At 43.5% G+C, this 16,264-nt stretch overlaps 1 protein-coding gene across 4 annotated transcripts in view; it reads left to right on the top strand.

Annotated features, from left to right (window-relative positions):
- Window positions 1-382: 382 nt before the first annotated feature.
- Window positions 383-16,264, top strand: part of Znrf1 (zinc and ring finger 1) — a 92,235-nt gene continuing 76,353 nt past the window's right edge. For all 4 annotated transcript variants that reach the window (XM_050143546.1, XM_050143544.1, XM_050143545.1 and 1 more), the window contains exon 1: window positions 383-810. In XM_050143546.1, coding sequence (XP_049999503.1) covers window positions 387-810 — 424 coding nt within the window. In that variant the 5' untranslated portion in view covers window positions 383-386. The remainder of the gene's footprint in view (window positions 811-16,264) is intronic.

Here is a 16,264-nt window from a genome sequence, read left to right as displayed (position 1 = left end):
CCCTGAGCCTCCGCCGCTTCCTGCTGCGGGCGGGCGGGAGGCCTCCTCCGGCGCCTCCCTCCCTTCGCTGCGGCTCCTCAGGCTCTCGAGCCCGGGGGCGGCCTGTAGCGCGCGGCGCCCGCTCCGGACCGCGCGTCTTCGGACCTTAAGGAGAACATGCATTCGGCTTGGACTGTTTGAAATTCTTAGTTTGGGGTCCCCGCTCGCTTGCTTTTTCCGCCCCGCGGATCTTCTGAGGTTTTTTTTTCCCTCTCTCTTTTTCATTTTCTCCCTCGGGGCTCTTTTGTAACCCCCCCCCTTATGTTCGCCCAGTCTTCCACCCGCTTCTGAGTAGTGGGGGAGGGTTTCGGCCTCGAGGTTCCCGCCCCACCGGGGCCCGGGCGAACATGGGGGGCAAGCAGAGCACGGCGGCTCGCTCTCGAGGCCCCTTCCCGGGGGTCTCTACCGATGACAGCGCCGTGCCGCCGCCGGGAGGAGCGCCCCACTTTGGGCACTACCGGACGGGCGGCGGGGCTATGGGGCTGCGCAGCCGCTCGGTCAGCTCGGTGGCGGGCATGGGCATGGACCCCAGCACGGCCGGAGGGGTGCCCTTTGGCCTCTACACCCCCGCTTCCCGCGGGACCGGCGACTCAGAGAGGGCGCCGGGCGGCGGAGGGTCCACGTCGGACTCCACCTATGCTCACGGCAATGGTTACCAGGAGACAGGCGGCGGTCACCATAGAGACGGGATGCTGTACCTGGGCTCCCGAGCCTCGCTGGCGGATGCTCTACCTCTGCACATCGCACCCAGGTGGTTCAGCTCGCACAGTGGTGAGTCCTTGGGTGACGGAGGCCTGTAAGGGTGGAGTGCCAAGGCAGGGCGCGCCGGGGGCCCCCCAAACCTCTCAGTGTGCTAAGCTATGGGTATAAAGCTAACTCCTGCCTTTCCCTTGGTTCCTTCTCTGCCAGAGGAGGAATAGGATCAAGTGGGATAACTACTGCCTAGGGAAGACGCTGTCTACCAGGCTGCGGAGTCGGGCGTTGTAGGACTGCAGGCATGTGTTCACTTGTGGATGGCAGAGTGAAACCTGCCCATTAAAGCCCCATTTATTAGCATCATGATCCTCAGAGAAGAGGTCTTCTAGGCTGGTTTGGACACTTCATTTCTGCTACTGCAGCATGGTGCCTACCTGTCTGGTTAGGGAGGTAGTGTCTTCTAAACAAAGAGAAAAAGAAATAAAACTAGGGGACAAGTGGTTCCTTAGCCTTGCTAGTTTTTCCACCCAGCTGGGTAACTGTACAAATTGTTTAAAATGGAGCAGGAGGCTGGCTTAGACAGGTGTGGTCTGCAATATGGAAAGCCTCCCTCCCTGGGTTCTGGTCTCTGATGCTGCATTCAGCAGGCTTGGCTCAGTGATTCTCACAGCCCTCCATCTTTTTTCTCCTGCTCCTTACTAAGTGCTTGCTCTCCCCGTGAATCTGCATTTTCTTGGGTTTTTTTGTTTGTTTGTTTTGTTTTAAACAAAGCACCGACAAGGTGGGGCATTACTGCCCAGCAGTTGGTATGTGACTGGGAAGAGGAAGGTTGAGAGACTCTGGATGGATTCATTCTGTGTGTGCCTTTCTGGTGACAGGCCAGGAAAAGGCTGGAGGGGGATTTCCCAGGGTCTGGCTGGTAGGGCAGAGAAGGCCTGGCAGGCACTTCTAGAGGAAAACAGGTCTGTCTGCATGGCTGTCCTGAGAAGGCAGGGCAGGCTTCTGGAAAATTGGTCTAAAGGGGTGTGAGACCGCTGTGTGCTTATTAGCAGTTGAAGTGAAGAAGTTACATATTCAGACTCCTTTGGGTGAAATTTTAGATAGTGTGTGGGATAAAGCTTTTTCAGATCATGGAAGATTTACCTTGTGGGTTTACTCTTGTAGCTATTTCAAAACAGAATAGGGTTTTTGGGTCTCTCTTATTTTTCTCTTTCTTTTGGTCAATTCTATAATTTTAAATTTTTGGAGAAAACTTTGGTGGGGTATAGTGGCTGGTTGGAGTAAGGGGCTGCCATTAAACTGCCATTAAACTGTTGGCATTCAGCCTGCGATAAGCATCTTGGGATTAATAATCTTCCTTAAGTAGTTGAGTCCAGAAAGAGTCGACTGTATTTGCAAGACTGTCGTGATTACATTTGTAAATAAGATGTCACGGGTCTGCCTTTAAAACTGAAAACATCGTAAATCAGCTCTCCAAAGTCACAGAATTTTATAAGGGCTTATATGGAGGAGTGAGAAGAGGAATTACCTTTTGGGTGAGATTTCTTAAGTCTGTCTCTTGCTATAAACTTCTTTATCCTTGTTCCACTGCCACGTTCCCTGATAAAGTTATGAGCTTACCACTGAATTCCAGATTTTCACACTCTTCAGCTGTGAAACCTTGGAGTTCTTCCCTACCCCCACCCCCATTCAGGCCTACAATCAGGGAGCGCCACTGAACAAGGAAAGTTAAAGATGTTAACCTTTTCAGTGTCTCCAGTGTATGGGAGGGGGGCTCTTGTTAACATTATAGGTAGTACGTTTATTTATTTTTATTATATAGGACCATTCTGTCATTTTGCAAGACTTTGAACCTATTGAATACCCAGGGCATCCTGCAGTTCACCTCAGACTGCCTCCACCAATTCCCAGATGCCTTTTACTGGGGTGGGTGTCCCAGCCTGACCGAGAACTGCTGTTTAAAGGGGTTTGTTCTTTGGTACAGATGGAGTAATTAGCTTTTCCTGTGCTGTTCACTTGAGGTGAGTGCTCATTTGCATCAGTGGTTCTGTCTCCTGGAACAGGCCATGGAATTTTCTGGGGCATCCTTTTCTCTCTCATTCATGGCTGCAAGAAGAGAAGCCGTTTCCACTTCAGAGCTGTTGAGTTAGGTCTGAGCTGCTTTTGCTCTTGTGTGGTAAGATTCCAAAGGTGGGGCTTTCAGTGCTTGATTGACCGGATGCCTGGAAGTCGATGCAGTGTTATTACTTGGGTTTTCAAGGTGTTTCGGGGACTCCTCACAGCGCAGGAAGTAGAATACTGAGGGGTTCCAGCCTTAGGTCTTCTTCTGAGTAGCTTTGACCTTGGACAAGACACAGCACCTTTCTCTAGGCTCATCTTTGTAATTTTAAAAATAGATGTGGTAATCCTCAGTGGTTGCAGCTTGTAACGGTTGTTCTCCAAAAGGCTGTGAGAGGACATACTGCGATCGCGTTTGTCTTCCATGTTCCTGGGCCTTCCTCATGCTGTGACCCTTGCACATCTTGCGTTCTTTATGACAGAAATGTTTGTTCGTCCATTCTTCACATAGATAGCTACTATGGACCCCTTAGGGCTCAACAGAAATTTCTCCTCAGAGGCCACTCTTAACATCTGGCCCTTCCTGTGACTGTTTTCAATCATTTGTGGTAATCTTAATTTTTTTTAGCATACTCTAAAAGCATTTATTTATCTGCTTAGTTATTTTTCTTGGGAGTTTGACTAAAGTCTCAGCTCTGTGAGACCAGAACTATCTCTTGATCACTGCTGTAAATCTTACACTGTGCATGGCACAAGTATTTGCAAATGAAGAAATGTGAATGGTTTATGTCCATCATCCCTTTCGTCATTGTAACTCTACTCCCTGTTTGCAGGGGAGGTAAGGACCCCAGACAGTTAGCTGACAGGTAGCAGAGATGGGACTGGAGTGCTCGCCTGACAAGCCAGAACCCTGGCTCTTTTCATTTAGTATTTTGTTGGTTTGATTATTTATTATTTGCTTGTTTTGAGACAGGGTCTTAATATGTGGACCCTGACTGGCCTCAAACTTGTATATAATACAGGTTGGCTTTGAACTCTTAGTCCTTTTCCCTTCTCCTTCTGAGTTGTTTCAGTTGTAGTCATGTGGCTTATGTCCAGCTGTCCCCTAAGACATCACTATGGCCTCTCTCATCGGTAACCTAAGGAAGTAGTATCTGGAAACTTACTAGCCACTCAGTGGGAAGGCTAGGCTCAGGCTAAAGTGCCTAACTTATAACCTTGAGCAGACGAGTCATATAAGTCCCTGGTTTTTTATATGTTTATCTGTAGATGTCTGTCCTGCAGTCATTGAGGGTCTTATGTGACAGTATACACAAAAAGCCAAAGGAAATCCAAATGAAACATGGTGGTGTCTTGGAGACAGTGCTATTGCTCTGTGCCTTCTCTGTCTCTTTAGAACTTGGTGGGCAGAGAGGTCTATAAGTATGGGAACATAGATAGGCCCCAGATGGAGGCTGGTGCTGCCTGGAGTCTGACCTACATCCACTTCTCCCATAAATGCCACTGAGGAAAACTACCTTTGAGAAGCAGCTGAATTACTGTTCAACTGCTGGTTTTGTTCTGAGGTGAGGCTGTAGCTTTGGTTTCCTGATAGCATTCTGGAGGTCATCCTTTTGTAGTAGTTCTGCTAACCTTGGAATAGGGCTTTCCAGATGTGGAGAGAAAACGTGAAGTATCCACCATATTAGGAGATATTGCTGTTTTCTGAGTTCTGCTGTAAAATTGAGGGCTATTGAGGACTTTGGTCTGGCTTCTTAGTCATGTGTGTGTGTGTGTGTGTGTGTGTGTGTGTGTGTGTGTATTTTCACCAAACCATTGGCTGAGGTTGAGATGGAGAGACTTTGCTAAGTGTCTGAATATGTTAGCAGGGTATCTTCTGAGTTTTGAGTTCTATTTGCTGTCACACTAGCATTTTCAAAAGCTTTGATTTTTTTTTTTTTTCTGTTCTTAAATAATGAGGGACAGTTGCCAACTCTTTTGGAGTGGACCAGAAAGCCTCTTTGTGTCTCACTGTAGGTATGCTGGAGGTAATGGGCCTTTGTGAGCTCTCTGAAGGAGAAGCATTCAGTAGTCCCTAAAGATATTCCCTGCCCAGCTTTGCAAGAACGTTCTAGCCTTAGTGAAGACTTTGTTTTTAATGTAGGATTTTTAGCTTTATATTACCATGAGGGGCTTATTTTCTATGCTTCCTTCCGGCAAAGATAATTTCCTAAGAATCTTAGTTAACTATTCCTTGTGAGATCTGAAAGGCATTGCAAACAAAAGTGGTCAAATTCTAAACATGGTTGCTTTATGGATGTGTGTATTTTTATATTAAACAGACTCATCGCCAACTATGTCACAAGGAATATTGTGAGCCAGGGCATCCTTAACCAAAGTGCTAGCTCCATTCTTGGGAAGGAACATTCTGTGTATTTTACAAATGTGATGATAATCCATCCAAGCTCAATGGGCACTGAACTCAAGTTTTAAAATAGCCAGTTATAGCCAGCAAGGTGGCTTAGCAGATAAGGACACCTGCCACCAAGCTGATGATCTGAGTTCAGTCCCCAGGACCCACATGGTGGAAGGAGAGAATCAACTCTCTTAAGTTGTCCTCTGACCTCCACATGTCCATATACACATGCGCACACATACATGCACACAAATAAAGTAAAACTTGTGATGCATCCAAATTTGGCAGGAAAAACCTCCTAGGGAACCAGGGTTGACTTAAGTGGGATATTGGTTCTGCTCTTATTTAGCCTTAAATTAGGTTAACCATAACAGGTCTCTGAGATTGTAGTACTTGGATCTTGAAGTTAGTCCCAAACTTGAATCCTAACCTTAGTCTCTAGAATGATAGATTAATGTAGATTTTTATTCATCTTCCTGCACCCCAAGCTTTGCTGTGGCCCAGTCCAAATCAAATGGTTGCTTTTTAGCAATTCCTTCCTGCCCTTTTGGTTTTTCAAAACAGGGTTTCTCTGTGTAGCCCTGACTGTCTTGGAACTCATTCTGTAGACCAGGCTGGCCTTGAACTCAAGAGATTTTTCTTCCTCTGCCTCTCCCTTGCTAGGATTAAAGTGTGCACCACCACAGCCTGGCTGGTTCTTAGCTTCTTAACATTATAGGTTTAAGTACTAGAAGGGGCTTATCAGAGACCTAGTAGTTTGTACTTCTCAGTCTTATGTTCACATAGCACCAGGTGGCTGTGTGGACTCACATCTTTAATCCCAGCACTCAGGAGGCAGAGGCAGGTGGATCTGTGAGTTCAAGGCCAGCCGGGTCTACAAAGTGAGGTCTATGACAACCAAGGCTGCACAGAGAAACCCTGTCTCAAAAAAACCAAGGGGAAAAAAAAGAGAGAACCAGGTTTCTCTTTGCATTCAGAATTGGGTTCTTGTCTCTGGTGTGCTGTTTGGATAAGGAGTGAAGACCAGTGATGGAGTTAATAAGGAACCAAGTTTCATCTTAAGTCAGCGCTGGGACAGTTTCTGGACTGTTGGCAGTTTACCTTGCAAGCTCCCTAGCTTTGTCAGTCTTGGAAGGCACGTGGGAGAGTGAAGGCCCAATAGCCTGGTGTCTCTGCCCAGGTGAGGTGAGGCTTGATAACAGTTTATAGTGCACTCTTGGGCATATAACAGGAACAAAACGGATATAGACAAGAGTTCTCCTGGTAACTGTGAATGGCTCCAGAATAGTTTTAAATTTGACTGCCTGGTATTCTCTGGGGAGCTGCCTAACAATGCAGATGACTGGACCCCAATCCCAGAATTTGGTAAAGCTGAGGAGAATTTGTAACATATTTTGGGAGTGCAGTTAGCGTAGCATCTACTCAGCTCTGTCATGGATTTCATTTTTTCTTCTGAAACTGAAAGAAGTTGGTGGTATTTTTGGTGCATTCATTAGCATTGTTTTCTGATACTTCTAAACTAGTTAGATATTTTCTTAGACAGGATCTGTACAAGTGTTTTTCACCAAGAGCATTCTTCTTTTTCACATGGAACTAAGCATTTCTCTCCTACATAAAGGCCTAGGCCAATCTGCCATGGTCTTGGGAACTGAGCGGCTCAGAACAGACAGTAACTGTAGCAGTGTCCCCTTCTGTGTGCCTTCCCCCTGATTGTTTATATAAGGCCCAGCTGCCTCTAGCTGCTGGTACCACTGAAGGGCCTACTGAGTTGTGGCCTCACAGGTGCAGGCCCAGCCGGGAGTCAGAGGTCAAGATCTAGGATAAATCATGACACTAAAGAGGATACATTACCTAGCTTCCGGGTTTCCCTCACTGTCTCAAAGCATGAGACTCCTGCCTGTGTAGACTGATTGCACTAAGACATTCATTCAGTCTGTTGATATCTATTGAGTACCTGCTACATACCAGGAGCTTTTGTAGGCGCCGGGAACATCTTAAAGATTAACATTCTTTTCAAGAATCTTTGCTTTCTTTCTTTTTAAGAATCTGGCTGTAGATTTTATCTGCTTTATCAGTTCTATGTTGCATAACCACACTCAGATATGTGTGAGGCTGCTGCAAAGGTGTTTCTTCTGAACTCTTCTTCGGTGACTTTGTTTCTGGGCTAGTCAGGTGATCTTTGTGTTGTGACAAAGCATTGTCTCGTGTGACCTAGTATAGGGGGGGCTCTCTGTCTTCCCAATGAGAAGGTCTAAAGAAGGGCTTCTTTTCAAAATTGTGAAGTTTATCCTTGGACTTCAGTATCTTTGTTATCCCTTTGTTTTCTGGTCATTGAATATTGTTTTTCTAGAAACATGATTCACCACTTTTAAAATCTGTCTTTGTTAAGGCAATTTCCTCCTTGGTTTGGTAAGTGTAGGTTTTTGAGCTCCATAGTGTATCAATTCAGTGTGTCCCCGCCCCCACCAGTTGCTTTTTACTGTGGTAAAATATGTGTAATAAAATTTACCAGCATCTTTTTTGGTTTTTCAAGACAGGGTTTTTCTGAGTAGCCCTAGCTGTCTCACTGTGTAGACCAGACTGGTCTCTAATTTACAGAGAGCCACCTGCCTCTGTCTCCCTGTTCTGGGACTAAAGGTGTGTGCTACCACCGCCTGGCTCATGTTTTGTTTTGTTTTTCGAGATAGGGTTTCTCTGTAGCTTTGGAGTCTGTCCTGGAACTGGCTCTTGTAGACCAGGCTGGCCTCAAACTCACAGAGGTCCACCTGCCTCTGCCTCCTGAGTGCTGGGATTAAAGGCGTGAGCCACCACCGCCCGGCCATTGTCACCATTTTTAAGTGTGTAGTTGAGTGGAGCACTAAGGACGGCACGTAAGTAGTTGTAAAGTATTTTCGTGTGACTATCTTATTTCACTTAACATAATGCCCTTAATCTTATCCATGTTGTTGCGTTTCCTGCCAGAATTTCCTTCCCTTTTAGGGTTGAGCATACACCACACAATGTGTGTGACAAAGTATATGATATAGAATAGATGTAGCATAGTTGCGTCTCTGTGTCTGTCACTGACAGAAGAATTGCTTCCGTGTTGTGGCTAATACTGCTGTGAATGTACAAATTGAGACCCTGGTTTGACACCACCACCACCACCACAGCTGTTCCAGTACACCACTAAGACATATCCCCATATTTTTCTCATATACCTAGGAGTAAAATTGCTAGATTGTATTTTTTTTTTTTTTTTTGAGATAGTGTCTCATATGGTTCAAGCTGACAAACTCACTATGTAGCTGAGGATAAATGTGATAAATCCCCCCACATTCACCAGCTCCTGAGTGCTAGAATTACTTGCCTGGTTTGTTTGGTGCTGGTGATTGAACTTGGTGTCATACATTGACTGCAAAGACTACTAAGATGAGTTATGTCTCCAGCCCCTCTGTTTCAGAACCATTATCCCCTTTCTCTCAGGTCTTGCTATATATTGCTGGGGGATATTCTGGAATTCACTACTTAGACCCTGCTGGCTTAAATTTACAGAGCTCTACCTTCCTCTGCCTCCTAAGTGCTGGGATTAAAGGTGTGGAATCACCATATCTGGCCTTTTTTGCTTATTTGTTTGTTTGTTTTGTTTTTTGATAATAGCTAACCTAATAAGTGTAATGTTGTAGTTTACATTTCTGTCATATGATAAATTTTTTTTCCTAGCCATTCATGTATCTTTGTAAAAATATGTGTTCATGTAATTTGCTTATTTAACTTTTTTTTTTATTATTTCGTGTGTATGGGTGTTTTGTACCACATTTGTGCTTGCTACACTTTTATTCCAGTCTCCCAGAATTGGAGTTACAGAAGGTTATGAGCTTCTGTGTGGGTTCTGGGAATTGAATCTGGGTCCTCTGGAAGAGCAGCAAGTGCTCTTAACTGCTGAATCTTCTCTCCAGCCCCTCCTCAATCTATTTTTGAATCAGGGTTTGTTTGGGTTTTTTTTTTTTTTTTTTGGTTCCTTTTTCTTTTATCCCTGGTTTTAATGCTGTTTTCAGTAATTTACTAAAGAAGCCTTGTGTGATAACCAACACCAGTGACTATTATTCTCCAAGAATAACTAATAAACCTTTGTTACAAAGGGTACTTATTGCTCAAAATGAAGAATTTAAAAGGTTCGTGTTAAGATAGCTTTTTCTTTTTGTTTTATTGAGGAACTATGACAACTGACAGATAATGCCTTGATTTCTGAAAGGTGCTTGTGCAGTGTTGGTGTGTGTGCACATGCACGCACATGTGTGTATGTATGTGTATGCGTGTACTTTGCCATTGTGGTCTTGGTGAATTAGACTTATAACATAGCCCCAGACTACTTCTGTGTAGTACCCTTCCCTCTATAAAATAGGATTATTCTAAAAATACTCACTTCCATATTGTGTGTTATACAATATCTTATAAGGCCAAAGGTGATTTCTTAGCATGTTGGGAGAAGCAGAGTTACTTAGATGATTTGGGACAGAACTAGAAAATCCCAGGACCCCAAGCCTGTGTGGTCATTTTGCCCACATTTTTGGGCTCTTTGGAGACATGTTCATTTGTTTCCATCTCCAGTAACCCCTTTTCCTTAGAGAAGATCAGGTTAGGACTTGTTTATCTTTTTTTTTTTTTTTTAAGATTTATTTATTATGTATACAGTGATTCTGTCTGCATATATGCCTGCAGGCCAGAAGAGGGCACCAGATCTCATTACAGATGGTTGTGAGCCACCATGTGGTTGCTGGGAATTGAACTCAGGACCTCTGGAACAGCAGGTAGTACTCTTAACCTATGAGCCATCTCTCCAGCTCCAGGACTTGTTTATCTTGAGACTCCCTCATGGACTGGAAATTCTACAGGAACTTAAAGGAACCCTTGGGATTCCACACTAACAAATTAGTTTTGTGAAATATTGTTTATTCTGTTTATCTGCACCCTCAAAGATATAATACCATTTAAACTTGATAGAGTTTTCTAAAACACTAGTCACTGCTGTCACAGCTGTCCTCAAATACCAGTGTAAACCATCGCTGTTGGGTGTACTCAACCCTGGTTAGATACTTTTGAAACTTTTTTTTTTTTTTTTTGAGACAAAGTTTCTCTGTGCCTTTGGAGCCTGTCCTGGAACTAGCTCTTGTATACCAGGCTGGCCTCGAACTCACAGAGATTGGCCTGCCTCTACCTCCCGAGTGCTAGGATTAAAGGTGTGCGCCAATAACGCCCGTTTGAAACTTCTTCTTTTTTTTTTTTTTTGATATTTATTGAGCTCTACATTTTTCTCTGCTCCCCTCCCTGCATCTCCTCTTTCCCTTCAACCTTCCCCCAAGGTCCCCATGCTCCCAATTTACTCAGGAGATCTCGTCTTTTTCTACTTTCTACTTCCCATGTAGATTAGATCTATGTAAGTCTCTCTTTGTGTCCTCATTGTTGTCTAAGTTCTCTGGGATTGTGGATTGTAGGCTGGCTTTCTTTGCTTTATGTTTAAAAACCACCATGAGTGAGTACATGTGATAATTGTCTTTCTGTGTCTGGGTTACCTCACTCAAAATAATGTTTTCTAGTTCCATCCATTTGCCTGCAAAATTCAAGCTATCATTATTTTTTCTTGCTGTGTAGTACTCCATTGTGTAAATGTATCACATTTTCCTTATCTATTCTTCGGTCGAGGGGCATTTAGGTTGTTTCCAGATTCTGACTATGACAAACAAAGCTGCTATGAACATAATTGAGCACATGTCCTTGTGGCACAATTGAGCATCCTTTGGATATATACCCAAGAGTGGTATTACTGGGTCTTGAGGAAGGTTGTTTCCTAATTTTCTGAGAAATCACCACACTGACACCCAGAGGGGTTGTACCAGCTTGCATTCCCACCAGCAATGCAGAAGTGTTCCCTTTTCCCCACAACCTCTCCAGCATAAGTTGTCATCAGTGTTTTTGATCTTGGCTATTCTTTTAGGTATAAGATGGAATCTCAGAGTTGTTTTGATTTTCATTTCTCTGATGACTAAGGATGTTGATCATTTCCTTAAGTGTTTCAGCCATTTTAGATTCCTCTGTTGAGAGTTCTCTGTTTAGGTCTGTACTCCATTTTTTATTGGATTATGTGTTCTTTTGGTGTCCAGTTTCTTGTGTTCTTTGTATATTTTGGAGATCAGACCTCTGTCTGATGTGGGGTTAGTGAAGATCTTTTCCCATTCTGTAGGCTGTCGTTTTGTCTTGCTGACCGTGTTCTTTGCTTTACAGAAACTTTTCAGTTTCAGGAGGTCCCATTTATTAATTGTTTCTCTCAGTGTCTGTGCTGCTGGGGTTTTATTTAGGAAGTGGTTCCCTGTGCCAATGCGTTCGAGTGTACTTCCCACTTTTCTTCTATAAGGTTTAGTGTGGCTGGCTTTATGTTGAAATCTTTGATCCATTTGGACTTGAGTTTTGTGCATGGTGATAGATATGGGTCTATTTCCATTTTTCTACATGTTGATATCCAGTTATGTCAGCACCACTTGTTAAATATGCCTTTTTTTTGCATTTGATATTTTTTGCTTCTTTATCAAAGATCAGGTACTTGAAGATGTGTGGATTGATATCCGGGTCTTCTAGTCAGTTCCGTTGGTCCTCCTCTCTGTTCTTATGTCAATACCAGGCTGTTTTCAGTACTGTAGGTCTGTAGTAGAGTTTGAAGTCAGGGATTGTGCTGCCTCCAGAAGTTCTTTTATTGTTTTGACTATCCTCGGTTTTTTCTTTTCTATGAAGTTGAGTACCGTTCTTTCGAGGTCTTTGAAGAATTTTGCTAGGATTTTGATGGGCATTGCATTGAATGTGTCTGTTGAAACTTCTATACCATTGTAACAGATGCCCTGGAGAGCTGTAGGTAAGACCTGTGGCTTACAAGCTAGCTGCCTTTCATCATAATCTCCGACAAGCCCAGTTATTTTTGCTGAGTTTAATCAATCAGTTTCTTACCTGTTCTCTTGACCCGAAGGCCAAATGCAACACAAAAAGCTAAGTGAATATAAACATCTTCTGTGTTTGGGTATGGATTTCCAGTGAAGTGGCAGACCTATGAAAAATACTATTATGAGCTGTTCTATTTTGCTGTGGCTTTGGAAAACCTTTGGATTTCTTTACTGAAATTTGTTTGGGGGAAAAAAATCTTTTTAATGAAACAGTGTGAGTCACAAAGCAGCCACCCCTTCTTATAATAGCATTTCTCACCAGGGGAGTTTTTGGTAGCTGGTGGGGGAGGGATGTGAGGAGGTTGTGGATGATACATCCCTGGGTAGAACACAGCCAAAGGCTGCTGCATAACAGCTCTGGTGCTTTCCTTGCTGACACCAAGCTCTGAATTCAAAATGCAGGACAGCGGAACAGAACAGAGAAACATGGGCTAGTGAATGGATAACAGCTGCATGAACAGTGAGATTGGAGCCTCAACACTTTAAATCCGTTTAGATCCCATTGCAGTCTAAAAGCATCATGAAAGGGGCTGGGGCCAGAGCACTGGAAGCCATGTAGAGGCAGGATATCTGCTTTCTGGGCCATGAGATGGCAATGATGCCCTTTTGAGGATCACAAGTAGTGTCTTTGCTGTCTGCCTATCTCCAGGTTGAAGTTGTGATTCAAAGAGTGGATTTGTAGAGCTTCTTTGCCCTTAAAACTTTTGGTTCAAAATGGGGTCATATTAAATTAAAATGCTTCTGCATAGTAAGAAAATGATTGCTAGGCCAGCCTGCTCCTCAGAGTCAGTTCTGGGACAGCCAGGACAACACAGAGAAGCCCTGTGTTGGGGGGGGGGAAAGATAGCTTATAGAATGAGAGAAATCCTCCAGGTATTGATCCAACATGAGATTAATATCCAGAATATATAGTCACAAAACAAACAAACATAAAACACTTAGCCAGGTGGTGGCAGTGGTGGTCCATACATTTAATCCCAGCACTCAGGTGGCAAGGGGCAGAGTCAGGCAGATCTCTGAGTTGGGAACCTGCCTGGTCTACAGAGCAAGTTCTTGGACAGCCAGGAGTATACAGAGAAACCTGTCTCAAAAAAACCAACAAAACAAAACAACAAAGAATTTAGAGTAGGGCTGAAAAGGTGTCTCAATGGTCAAGAGCATTTTCTGCTCTTCTAGAGGACCCAGGTTCTGTTCCCAGCATTCACGTTGTTACTGTTGTGTGTAAATCTGGCTCCATGGTGTTCCAGTGCCTCTTCTGACCTCTGTGAGTCCTGCACAGAGTATGCTGCACAGATGTACATAAAAGCAAAACTCACGTTAAAAAGAAGGAAATTAGTTTAGAATAAGCCAAGATACCAGTATTCAAAAACATTTGCCCAAAACCTTTCTCCAAACCTAAGATTAAGTTTGAAAGTTTTGGGGGCTTGTGCTTGCTTTGAACTAGGGTCTCATGTGTTCCAATCTAGCCTTTACCTCCCTGTATATATAGCTGTACTTGACTTTGAAGTTCTGGTCCTCCTGCCTCTGCCTCCCTACTGCTGGGATAGCACGCATAAATAACTTCCTGGTTATATGGCTCTGGGAATTGAATTTAAGGTTTCATGCATGCTGGCAAGCATTCTGTCAACTGAACTAACCCCCCCACCCCATCACTTTCTTAGAGACAATAAGGTCTTGCTTATATTGGCCTATAACTTTGTATCCCATGCTGGCCTCAAACTAACAATCCTGCCTCAGCTCCTTGTGTTGGGTTTATAGGTATGAACCACCACAGCCATCTCTCTCTGAGCCTTAGTTTTAATTGTCATCATCTTTATTGATTCACAGTTCCACAGGACTCATTTCTGAACCACTGCTTTATGTAAGGTGTGGACACAGGAAAATCTGAGAAGTTTTACAGCTGTGAAGATTCAAAAAGTCAGCTGGGCTGGGCAGGGCAATGGTGGTGCATGCCTTTAATCCCAGCACTCAGGAAGCAGAGGTAGGCGGATCTCTGTGAGTTCACAGGACAGCCTGGTCTACAGAACAAGTGCCAGGACAGGCTCCACAGAGAAACCCTGTCTCAAAAGAAAAAGAAAGAAAAAAAGATTTGAAAAGTCATGGCTGACTCTTTTTGTGTTTTCCTGACTTTGTACTTTTTTCCCCCCAAAGTCTCATACCAGTTCCAAGTTTCCAGTTTTCAAAAGGGAGAAACAGGAAGTCTATATTTGATGCATGAGAGCCAGTAACAACTAATAGAGAAAGGGGCACCAGTACTTGGAGGGAGAGTTCTGGGCCCTGGGGTGACCTATACCAATTCCTATACAACTTAGATTGTGTAGCAGAAGTTCAACTTTTCTATGATGGCATTGTTATATTATAAAGTGTCTTTTGTTTAAGGAGCAGAACACTTAAGGAAAACGTGTGTTTTATTTAGCAGTAGTAGTCGTTCTCCTATTTTTCTTCCTTGGAGGTTGCTGGATGCTTATCTTAGGATCCCAGCTGCAGCCTGAAGCCCCTTTTTCCTTCCCTTTACTCTTAGTAATGAACTCAGAAGATTGTGTCTTATGGTTGGTGAATGGATAAGTCAAATGGTTAGTGCTGTTTCATTTTTTGTTTATTTGTTTCATGTGAACGTTTCAGGAAAGCAGATAGTGGAGTGACTGACTAGGAGCTTTTTGGTGCCTTATGATGTTTTCACACTAGGGGGTGATATACTTAATAGGCAAATGATAGTTAAAATATTATAGACATAATTGTGTATGTCCTTTGCATTCTCATTTTCTCCATCTTCCTCAACAATAACCACTTCCCTGACTCTGCTGTTTATCCTGATATGTGTGTGTGTAATATATAATCACGTACATATATATCATATATTATTTTTGCTGCTTTCGTTTGTCCAGAACTGTATTTATTGTACCTGTTAATTTTCTATACTTTGCGTAGCCTGCATCCTGGTGTCTAAATACGTGTGTGTGTGTTGTATATATATACAGATTTGCAATGTGTAAATTGGTTTTAGATTTGCTACCACAGCAATCCACTGTCATCTTTGCAGCATTAACATCTGATGTTCCCCTTTTTTTTTTTTTTTCGAGACAGGGGGTTTCTCCGTAGCTTTTGGTTCCTGTTCTGGAACTAGCTCTTGTAGACCAGGCTGGCCTCGAACTCACAGAGATCCGCCTGCCCCTGCCTCCTGAGTGCTGGGATTAAAAGCATGCGCCACCACCGCCCGGTGTTTTCTCAGAGTTTTATATAGCCCTGGCAATACTCAAAATTTGCTACATAGCCAAGGACTGGTACTGTAGGGGTGCACCATGACTCCCAATTTTGAGAATTAAATTTTTTAATAGGTTTTTCTTTTTTCATATGAATAACCAGCTCTCTTAACGTCCTGCTAGCAATAATCGAGTCTTTACCATCTGGTTTGTAGAGCCACCTATCCTATCTAGTCTTCGCAGGCATATTTCTTACTGGTCAGTTTGTCTGTCATTGTGCTGATGTGCTGATGCTGTCCTGGTCACTATGTTGTTTGTTTTTGAGACAGAGTCTATTGTGTAGCTTTGAATATCGTGGAACTCGCTCTGTAGACCAAGCTGGTCCGTCTCAGGCTCAACAGAGATCCCCAGTGCTGGGATTAGAGGCGTGTGCCCCCACTCCTAGCTATGTGGGAAGGGCAAATCCTTTTACCTTACTGAATTATTTTTCAGGAGGACTGTTGGTTAAGTGAAACTTTGTAGGGTTACAGTTAGAGATCAAGATTAGAGTGACAAAGTGAAGTACAGAGTTCCCCGAATTGCTGTTTATAGCTGGGATTCTTAATGACAGGATATCTGGTGCGCCCGCCCTAATGGGCAGTTTCACATTTTCCTCTAGTATGTTGCACAAATAACAACATTCCCTGTGTCTTTGCATCACAAAAAGCAGTTTTGAGTGTTTCAGACAACAATAAAAACAAAACCGGCCTATTTTGGGCTCTTTTTGTTTCCAGATAAATTTTAGGATCTGCTTTGTTAATATCAAAGAGAAAAAAAGAACTGAGTTGTTGAGATTTTCATCCTGATCACAGACTCATTTGCCGTGGTTTTGTTTTTGTTGTTGTTAATTTTTCACTAACTTGTTTGTC

The sequence above is a fragment of the Alexandromys fortis genome, unplaced genomic scaffold (genome assembly GCF_014885135.2).
Source record: "Alexandromys fortis isolate MF-2015 unplaced genomic scaffold, M_Fortis_MF-2015_v1.1 scaffold_1, whole genome shotgun sequence".
Classification (NCBI taxonomy): domain Eukaryota; kingdom Metazoa; phylum Chordata; class Mammalia; order Rodentia; family Cricetidae; genus Alexandromys; species Alexandromys fortis.
The sequence above is the reverse complement of the archived record's forward strand: the minus strand, read 5'-3'. Positions and strand labels throughout refer to the sequence as shown.